Raw genomic sequence first — 11,385 nt, 5'->3', positions numbered from 1 at the left:
TGTGATATTTATATTATTTTATTATGTTGAAAGCTAAAATAGATCCACTGCTGCAGCATGTGTGTAGATAAAATAAATAAAATAATTTTTGATAGAGCTAAATAGCTAAATATGTAGTTCCACTGCTGTGGATGCTCTAATAAACCATTATTTAAACAAAATTATTGATTACATTATATAAACAAATTTAGAAAAGTAACGTTAGCACTTACGTCACACTAACGCATGCCGGTGCATTTATGCCAATTAAAAACTAAAAATTAAAATCTTCTTTTGAACTTTCCTGTAGTTTCCAATTATTTGAAACTCTTGTTCAGCCGCCTGAAAAGAAAAAGAAAAAAGAAACTTTCCTGTAGTTTCCAATTATTTGAAACTCTTGTTCAGCCGCCGCCTGAAAAGAAAAAGAAAAAAGAAACTTTCCTGTAGTTTCCAATTATTTGAAACTCTTGTTCAGCCGCCTAAAAAGAAAAAAAAAAAAAAAGCGTACGCATATACAATTCTAAAGAACCCAGTAACAAATGAACTTTAATAAAAAGAATAAATGTCCAAAATTTTAAATTAGAGAAAGAAAAGAACCAAACCAGTTGCATTATTCCTAAGTCCTAAAACACTTATATAAACCATGCAACCTCCTAAGTCCCTACCATAAAAACAAAACATAGTATTCTCTTTCAATCCCCATCTCTTCAAAACATTAATAGAATTATATCTTTGTCCATATGGACCAAAAACCCCACATAGCTCTTTTACCAAGTCCAGGGATGGGGCATCTCATCCCTCTTGTTGAGTTTGCCAAGCTTCTTCTTCATCATCACGACTTCCACATCACATGCATCATTCCCACAACAGGTTCTCCATCCAAAGCGATGAAAGAAGTCCTTCAAGCTCTCCCTACTAGCATAGAGCATGTCTTTCTTCCTCCAGTGAACTTGGAGGACCTCAAAGGAGCAAAGCCTGGACTACAAATTAGACTCACCATGATTCGTTCACTGCCATCGCTTCGTGATGTGTTAACTTCACTAGTTGCAACTACTCGGTTAGTTGCTTTACTGGTTGATCCTTTTGGGATTGATGCTCTTGATGTTGCTAAGGAGCTCAATGTCTCGCCCTACATTTTCTTCCCATCAAATGCTATGGTTTTGTCGTTGGTTTTGAATTTGCCAAAGTTGGATGAGACAGTTTCATGCGAGTATAGAGACCTACCTGAACCAGTGAAACTTCCGGGGTGCATACCTATTCACGGTCGAGATCTTATAGACCCGATTCAAGATCGAACAAGTGAGTGGTACAAATTGTATCTTCGCGGAACAAAACAGATGCGATTAGCTGAGGGTATTGTTATTAATACCTTCATGGAGTTGGATGGAAATGCTATAACAGCTTTGGAAGAAGAAGATAAAAATCTCTCACTTTATACAATTGGACCCATCATTCAAAGTGGTTCAAGCAACCAGGTTGAAGGGTCAGACTGTTTAAGATGGTTGAACAATCAACCAAGTGGCTCTGTACTATTTGTTTGTTTTGGGAGTGGTGCAACCCTCTCATATGACCAAATGAATGAGTTAGCTTTAGGATTGGAATTGAGTAAGCAAAAGTTCTTATGGGTGGTAAGAAGCCCAAATAATGAATTGGCTAATGCTGCATACCTTGCTGACCAAACCCTCGACAACAACCCTCTTGCTTTCTTACCAAAGGGTTTTATAGAGAGGACCAAAGAACAAGGTCTAGTGGTGCCCTATTGGGCACCACAAGCCCAAGTCCTTAGCCACGGTTCCACAGGTGGGTTCTTAAGTCATTGTGGATGGAATTCAACCTTAGAAAGTATCATGCATGGAATACCAATAATTGCATGGCCGCTTTTCGCAGAACAAAGAATGAATGCTGTATTACTAACTGAGGATCTAAAAGTTGCGCTAAGACCAAAAGCTAACGAGAAAGGCCTAGTGGATCGAGAAGAAATTGCAAAAGTTATAAAAGGTCTCATGGTTGGAGAAGAAGGGAAGAAAGTTCATAATCGTATGAAAGATTTAAAGATTGCTGCTGATAAAGCAGTAAGCCCAAATGGATCTTCTACAAAGGCACTCGCTGATATTGCATCCCATTGGACAAATGGACCTGACTTTAGGACATGAAACATTTCTTTCTTAATTTTCTACTTTATTCATCGTTGCTTTTCTGCTTTATTCCTCCGTTGTTTGTCATTATTCATCAGTTGTCTATTCTATAGCACTTTGCTTTTTTTAATAACAAGTATTACTTTTTTTTTTTTTTTTTTTTTCAAGGGATAACAAGTATTACTTTGTGATGTATTGTTTAACAATATCATGTCTTTATCATATAGTTTATTTTGATAGTGCTCATTTTCTAATTTCTACGTGGCCGTTTATGTGACTTGACATATTATCACATACTAATTTTAAAGGGTATATAGTTAAAAAAATTACGTGTGAATAAAGTTCTACTTTGAATAAAAATAATAACAGGGAGTAGTAATTATAATATAGTTGTGCCTAAATTCAAAAGCTTATATCTTTTAGGCTAGGTGGTGGACATGGTATATTAACTACTCAATTAAAGATTTCCCAAGATATTATCCCCATAAAGATTATTAATTTGACCCTTCGGACATGGTGGGTCTAGCTTGAACAGAGAGATGAACTTGTACGTAAGTGTAACGTCTGCAAAAGATGAACTCATAATAAACTAAAAAACAAATCCTTATTTTATTTGAATTCAAAATAAACTAAAACCCTAAACTAATCAAACTACAGATGAAATCGAATTTAATAAGGTGCGATGTCCTCATCATCTGGTCTTTGCAATTTTCAGTTTTGCTTATATTGCAATTTGGACTAAAACGCATGTACTTTTTCATTTTTAATGCATTATAGGAAAAAAGTATTGTAACATTATTCTTGAAATTGGTGAACTATTTTATAATTCGATAAAAATTCAAGGTTTTGCTTCATTTTCCTTATCTTAAATTAAATTTTGTGGAAACTCTAGGAGGATTGAGCTAACATTTTAAGACTTGAAATAAGAAATACTAAATATCTCTTAGTAATATATATTAGATTTCCCCCCCTATTATTTCTAAGAATGATGGCCAAAAATTTTGGAGCACCTAATTGTTCTGTTAAATGAGTAGTCTCTCATTCTAAACACACTAGATAATTACAGGAAGAAACCCATTAAGAATGGTCCCAAGATGTTGATTAGGAGTTTTTTCTTACCTTTAAAGTTACGTCACACTTGAAAATACATGTACATCTAGGCCACTATTTAAACAAATTTTAAAGTTTTACATCTCTTTTTTATCAGATTAAGGCACCAATCAGTTTTTGGTGTACGGAGAGATTGAACCTCGGATCTCTTATTGAACCATTAGAAATTTTACCAGTTGAGTTAACTGGAACTCACAGAAGCAATATGATTATGTGCGAACTATAATGGGAAAAAATTTTCGACGTTTACCACCAATTCACTACCACAAAATGTATTTTTAGCGATGAAAAATTTCATCACTAAAAGTCCAATATTTCGTCGCCTAATACCTTTAGTAACGAATTCTTCTTTTTGGTGACGAAATTTGTTTCATAGCTATAGCTCCATCACTAAAAGTATTACTTTTAGCGACGAAAACTTTCAACAAATTTCGTCACTAAAGATCCGAGTTGTTTTAAAATAAAAACACTTTTAGCGACAAAATTATTTTGTTGCTAAATGTTTTCCTCATTAAAAATACTATTCAGTGATGAAGCTATTTTGTTGCTACATGTACCTTATTTTATTAGATAATTTTTAGCGACGAAATATTTTCATCGCTACAATTATTTTAAGAATATTCGGGTACTTATAGTGACAAATATTTTCATCACTAAAACTATTGTCTGAAAAATTCAGCTATATTTAGTGACAAAAATTTTCGTCGCAGAAAGTGATTTTTATAAATTCAGTTACATTTAGCAACGAAAAATTTCATCGCTAAATGTAGCTAAATGTGATGGAAAAATTTGTCACTAAAGCTATTTATCTGTTTTTGTTTTTTTCCTGTACGTAACTTGTCATTACATTATTAACTCCTCACACTTGAATAACACATTTATGTCAATTACACATCTATAAGAAAATGATCTATACATTCCAAATGTAAAAAATAAAACAAGCATTCTATTCAATCCATCCATACAAATTGTTTCCAACACATTCAATACTACAAGATGCTTTATAACATACAATAATGTAAAATACTAAGGGCTAAAAGAAAATGTCCTCAAATGTCTTCAAGAAGTGCCAAAAGAAAATGCCCACCACTGATTGCATTGGTACCTATCTAGGCACGCCCCTTTTCACCTCCCACTGCACAGCACAATCTTATTAATATTTAAAGGAGAACATAAGATCGCGAATTGAAGGATGGCAAGCCAAATATTTATTGATGGCTGGCCGGGCCACCCTCATAAAAGCCTCTATGACTTCCATCCTGATCTACGCCATGCAAGCCACGCTCCTTCCTCAAAAAATTAGACACCAAATAGACAAAATGAGTTGTAACTTCCTTTAGGGGGATACTGATCATCATAGGGACTGTCACACGGTTAAATGGGAGACTGTCACGTTACCTAAGAAGGCTGGGGGGTTGGGCATCCCATCCACCCAACATAGAAACCGTGCGATTCTCATGAATTAGGCTTGGCGCCTCTATACTAATCCTACTAAGCTTCGGGCCCAGGTGCTAGAAGATAAATACTTTCCACATGCAACTTTGTTTACTAGTCCACGAAATTCAAGAGGGTCTCATATTTGGATCGCTTTCTTGTTAGGAGCACAATTGATTCTTAAAGGCATGAGTTGGATAGTAGACGATGGGCAAACTATTCGTATTTGGAAGGACCCTTAGCTCCCCCACAGCTCCCTTCGTAATTATATAGAGGGGCCCCTCCTCCCTCATGATGAAGACAGTAGGGTTACTTCATTGCGGACCACTCATTCTTGGTCTTTTGACTCTCTTACCATCTCTCTTTCCCCCGAACTTCAAAACCTTGTTCAGGGTATTCTTGTGGTACGGTTTGCTCGACTCGCTGATACTTTCTTATGGCCCCACAATTGTAAAATTGTGATTTACAACTATGTTTTATGTTGGCTTTATTCCATGACAAAAAGTGTTGTAATTGCTTTAATTTTGTTCCTTGTATTTTGTGGGATTTTATTGTATTGGGTTTAGTATTAATTTGGTGAAGACTCAAGCTTAATTGAAGATTAGTGCATTTCGCGACTAGCTCATGAGAAGTTCATGAGAAGGGTTCCCGCAAAAAGAGCATGTGAGGGGCACATGACTGGAAGCTGAAGAGTTGTACTAGGCTGTCGTTTTCACGAGTGTCTCGTGGGTAAGGCCTTCCTGCGAGGTAGTCACGAAACATTCTACCTAGAGGATTATTGAGTGTGACTTTCTTACCCTTCACCTATACTATATATACTCTCATAACCCACAAATTGGAAATAGGGCATTCAGAGAGAAAAACCCTAGATAGGTTTTCTACAACACACACACACACTCATCTTTTAGAGAGAGAGAGCTACCCATCTTTAGTGAGAAATTATTGTAGCCTCTTCTCTTTCGCTCTTCCATTGTCTTACCTTGAGAGGAGATTTGTACCCAAATACAACCCATACTTTTCAGAGTGTAGAGATTGTTTTGGAGCTTAGGAAGCTTTGGAGATTTGCCAAAAGAAGCCGGTGAGGCTTGACAAACGCAATCGGGCATATTGTGGGATCTAGAAAGCTAGACAAGACACGGTTCCGAGAAGCCTTGTTAGAGTAGGAGCTTGGAGGGCTTAAGTACATTGGGTAGATTAGGCTTGGAGTGTCTCTTGCTATTCGTGTATCCCAACTTATTGTCTAGTGGATTGATTTACGGCTTGGAGGGTGGCGGAGAGATTTTTCGTCGAGTTTTTCAGTTTCTTCTTCGATAACACATCAGCATGTCATCTGTCTTCCCTTACTCTTGTGCTTTACTTTTATTGTTTGTTGTTCATGTTTAAGCACTAGAGTAGTTATCGGTTTATTGCACCTCATTTACTCTTGTTCTGCACTTAGATAAGTTAGAGTAAAAGCAATCTAGCTGTAATATTTAATTGGGGGTCTAAACAAACTCTTGTGTTTTTAACACATTATCGAGCTTTCAATAATAATGGTGCTTGTTCAGTTAAATCCGCTTCAAAATTTCTTTTTCACCAACAACATGCACCTTGGAATAAACTGGTGTGGAACTAGATTTGGGGAGATTCTGGCATTTTACCCTTAATTTTTTTAAAAATTGGCAATATGCCCCTGTTTGCAAACTATATAGGAGCATGCCCCTATTTCGATACTCGATTATGCTAAAATCGAGTTCAATTAAATACTCGATTTGTAGAAAATCGAGTTATGCCTGATCAAACTTAAAAAAAAAAATAAAAAAAATTGCATGGAACTCAAGTTTCTGAAACTTGAGTTCCATGCAAAAAAAATTTTATAAGTGTGATCGCCCCATATTCAGGGATCCCTATAGTGGCGTTTTCCTGCAAATTTTTTATAAGTGTGATTGGCCCATATTCAGGGTTCCTTATAGTGGTGTTTTTAAGTCCTATAGTGACGTTTTAAAACCTTATAGCGGCGTTTTCCTGCAAATTTTTTTTTATAAGTGTGATCGCCTTGTTCTGGGAGTCTTATAGTGGCGTTTTTAAGCCCTATAGTGACGTTTTAGAGCCCTATAGCGGCGTTTTACTGCAAAATTTTTATAAGTGTGATTGGCCCATATTCAGGGTTCCTTATAGTGGTGTTTTTAAGCCCTATAGTGACGTTTTAAAGCCTTATAGCGGCGTTTTCCTGCAAAATTTTTTTTGTAAGTGTGATTGCCTTGTTCTGGGAGTCTTATAGTGGCGTTTTTAAGCCCTATAGTGACGTTTTAGAGCCCTATAGCGACGTTTTAGAGCCCTATAGCGGCGTTTTACTGCAAAATTTTTTATAAGTCCCCATACCAGGTTCAAGGGGACCTATAGTGGCGTTTTAAAGCCTTATAGCGGCGTTTTTAAACTCGACTTCCCTAAAATCGTGTTCTATACTTTTTTTTTTTTTAAAATGTTTTAATCAGCATAACTCGATTTTCTACAAATCGAATATTTCATTGAAACTCGATTTTAAGGTAATCGAGTATTGAAACAGGGGCATGTCCCTATATAGTTTCGAAATAGGGGCATATTGCTAAATTTTTTAAAAATTAAGGGCAAAAGGCTAGAATCTCCCTAGATTTGGACACTAACATGCCCCAAAAAGATCCAAATTTTCTTCTGGAAGGCTATGCGTAACCGGCTACCCACCAAATAATTCCTAGCATTTGGGTGTCCCTATGTGGATAACCATTGTCCCCAGTGCTATACCCTGGAAATGACCATTCACATTTTACGAGATTGACCCTGGGCAAAAGAGGTCTGGAGTCAATCCCCAGGAATTTTGCCCCTGTCCTTCTTTTGAATGCCGTTGCAAGACTGGCTACGATGCAATGCAACGACGAATGCTGTTATCCTACCCCATCAACTCCCTTGGCATGTTTATTTTCCTTTCACTTGTTGGAATCTTTGGTTAGCTCGCAATAAGTGGATTTTTAGGAATCAATCTCGATCTAACATAGCCTTATCTACTCCATTGTGCAAGCTGCTACAGAATTTTAATTCCTAGCTGGCACCGCTAGACGGACCCAGGTCAGACTCTCCCAGATTATGCGATTGCATGCGTCCCTAAACCCCTATATTAAAATCAATATTGATGGAAGTTCCCTAGGTAATCCAAGTATAGCCGGTGTTGGGGGAATATTGAGAGATCACTTGGGACAATGGATATTTGGTTTTTCTCTTCACTGGGTCTAGCATCGAATAATATGGTTGAATTAGTCGCGGTCAGGTAGGGCTTGGCAATGGCGTGGACTATGGGTTTTAAGTATATTCAACTTGAACTTGATTCTAAAGTGGTTCTAACATGGTTAACAAATCACAATACGAGTTACCCTACTAATATGATGCCTTTAATTTGTGATTGCAGGAGCCTCTTAGATCAGGACTGGGAAGTGCGGGTGCAGCACATTTATCATGAAGCTAATGAATGTGCGGATGCTTTGGCAAAGCGGGGAACTCACCAACGGAACCTTTTGACTATTTATAGTAATTGTCCAAATTTTGTATATGTATGCTATGTAAGGGATTTGGCTGGCCTTGGAGTGACTAGACTATGTGCCCAAGGCTTAGATGTTGGTGATGTATAAACTTTATATTATATAAATAAGACCTCCCGTTTTCCACCAAAAAAAAAAAAAAATTGTTGGTATGATAAAAAAAAAAAAAGAATATTTGTTGGGAAATTAAAACTTTAGTTGTGTCAAATTAATTAAGTCAACTTAATTAATTTACCACTTGTACTTGCAAGTTTTGTTATGATTATTCAGGCCAAAATGGGCAAATGTCCCTTTCACACAAAAAAATCCAGCATTTTTCCCTTTTTCTCAAACTAATTAGGGAAATTCCCCTGTTTTGAAACTCGATTTTCTAAAAATTGAGTTCTAAATGTAAAACTCAATTTTTGGAACATCGAGTTATAGTGAATGTGTACTTAGGAATTTTTTTTTTTTTTTTTTGGAATTCGAGTACCATGTGAAGTACTCGAGTTCCACTTGAATTTTTTCAAGGAACTTGAGCTCCATGGACTCAAGTACTTCACATGGTACTTGAGTTCATGGAACTCGAGTACATTACATGGAACTCGAGTTCCAATTATTTATTTATTTTTTAGTTTGCTATAACTCGATTGTCCAAAAATTGAGTTTAAAATTGAAACTTGATTTTTAGAAAATCGAGTTTCAAAATAGGGGTATTTCCCTAATTAGTTTGAGAAAGATGGCAAAATGCTAGATTTTTTGTGTGAAATGGGCAAAGCCCATTTTTGCCTGATTATTCACAAAATAAACCAATATCATAAAAAAAAAAATATATATATATATATATATATGTGTGTGTGTGTGTGTGTGTGTATATTTATATGGAAAATAAAGCAAACAAGAGATATGATTACGTGCAAACTCTAATGGGAAAAACTTTCTAAGGTGTACCACTAACTCTCAAGAAAACAAATCCACTATATAGAATTGAGGTTTTACAACATTTATCATAATTTTGCAACTACATTAACTAGTACTTACTAATGTTATTACATACAGATCCAAATCCTTTGACAGTTCTTCCGTGCATTCTATTCATATGGAACGTCTCATCTCTGACTTCAAGAACCTTATTAAAGATTCTCATAGCAACAATTCTCAATGAATTATATGTAAAAACTTTACGTTGATCATTGGTCTTTAGATCTTCTTCTTTGGTTGACAATATGAGAGAACGTGGCTACAATACGCAACTCTCAAAACCTCCATTTGGTTGTTTTTATAATTCCTTTTATACTCTAGCAATTAAGCATGAAATAGTAGAGATTGGATGACACAATGAGCCTTAATTGAATTATAGACCTGTGATTCTTGATTGATTGGCATTTGATAATGCTGAAAATCGTCAGTAAGCCACACAATACTCACGTGCTTGAAACTAGGCCTACAAAACGACAACAGAGAAAACCCTAGGAGAGTACCGGTGTGGTACTAGCCAAAGACCCTTTGAAGGTTAAGTCAAAAAACCTTTTTACAACTCTAGAGTGCCAGAGCTGGGGTGAATTATGCAGACCTTGGTTTATGAGGGTCTTGAAGTTTTTATAGTAGTGTAGGATTGACACTAGCTCCTTGGCTAAGAATATGTTTCCTTGTGGGAAAGAAACTCTTTATTTTGTGTATCTTGCGGAATTCTTTCCTTGTAGGAGTCTTCTTGATTAGGGTTAAACGTGGGGCACAAGATATTTTCTTATATACTTCTGCATGTAGACCAAGTTAAGCTAAACCTGTCAGCTTCATCTCGTCAGCTTCGCTATCTGTCAATGCCTTCTGATTGTTTCTATTCCATACATTGACGACCTTTAGGTGTGTTTGTCAGTCTTTGAGATGGATCATTAGTCTTTTAGAGTCGTTTATGAGCATGTAAGCAAAGTTGTTAGCTACCACAAGTTCGTCAGCTTTACTTTAAGAATTTCTACCCATCAACATTTGTTAAGTATGTGTTGAAAACTTAAAAACTTCAATCTTCTTGAGCTAGTTTGGGTAGAAATCTTAGACATCATCAAACTCTTGAAAACTCATTCTAGATTTGATTTTAGTTCATAGTTTGCCAACTTATAAACTATGTACCTAGCAGTATTTATGCTATAAAATGTTTTTTAGCTCATCTGGTACTTCTAACGTTTTTGTTGGATTTAGACCCCTCTAAAAACACCATATTTAACCAATTTTAAGGCCAAGTTTATTATTAGATTTAGATATGTTATTGATACTTTAGGTTAAATCATCATCAATATCATGCAAGTACGGAAATTTTAAAGAGACATGATATGATGACCTAGGAAACCAATGAAGCAAAACAGTTTCACATGAAAAACTTTGGGGGGGGGGGGGACTTGAATTTGTTAATCCCGAGGTGAACAAATTCACTATTAGATAGAGATTTACATTTAGAATAACGTAAATCTAACTATAGTTACTGAACTAAGTACTAGATCTCACAGACATCTTTGATAGTAATCTTCTACAATGTGAATCTGCAATCCACAACTCTAAGACTACCCTTGTAGGTTTTCTCCAATGTAGACCTCTAGTTTATGATTTCAAGATCACACTTGAAGATTTAGATCTAGCACTCTTGATGACTGGTATGAGGTAGCAACTTTCACAACACTGAATCTTGAGTTTCTTCAAAGAATATCACCAGTAGAAGATCTGAGAGAGTTTTGGGTAAAAAAACCCTAGATACAAAATATGAGGCACACAAGGAACTTTTTCTCTCTTCTAAAAGCTCTCTAGGGTTTGCTTATACAGTCTTAATATTGCAACAAACAGATCACCAATTGAGCTTGGAACGGACAAGTTATGGACCTTTTCACATTTGCTGATTTTTATGATTTTGTGATTTTTGATAGGTTGAACACCAATTGAACACTAATCGACAAGTTGACACAAGTTGCTGGGTTTTTGCAAATCTGGGTTGTGACTTCTATGCCGATGATGGTTGGGTATAAAGTTGATTTGGAAGATTTTAGTTCATGATTTTTGTGATTAAAAATTGATGAAGGAATTTGTGTGGTTGATGGACCTGATGAAGGAATTTGTATGATTCTTTTACAATATTTGTTTGAATCTGTGCATTTGATGCAATGAGTTTAAATACATGTTTGAAATGCTAAGACATTGAATAAATTTTTTTTACC

The 11,385-nt window shown here is 35.8% G+C and overlaps 1 protein-coding gene across 3 annotated transcripts in view; it reads left to right on the top strand.

Moving 5' to 3' along the window:
• The first annotated feature begins 618 nt into the window (after positions 1-618).
• LOC126723127 (hydroquinone glucosyltransferase-like) overlaps positions 619-11,385 on the top strand; it is a 49,211-nt gene continuing 38,444 nt past the window's right edge. The window contains exon 1 of one of the 3 annotated variants that reach the window (XM_050426415.1): positions 619-849. In XM_050426415.1, the coding sequence (XP_050282372.1) occupies positions 720-849 (130 nt within the window). In that variant the 5' untranslated portion in view covers positions 619-719. Of the gene's footprint in view, positions 1,723-11,385 lie in introns of all 3 variants that reach the window. The other 2 variants (XM_050426417.1, XM_050426416.1) reach the window with 2 other exon arrangements.

Source organism: Quercus robur, chromosome 4, assembly GCF_932294415.1.
Source record: "Quercus robur chromosome 4, dhQueRobu3.1, whole genome shotgun sequence".
NCBI classification, from domain to species: Eukaryota; Viridiplantae; Streptophyta; class Magnoliopsida; order Fagales; family Fagaceae; genus Quercus; species Quercus robur.
This window is presented reverse-complemented; position numbering and strand designations above follow the sequence as displayed.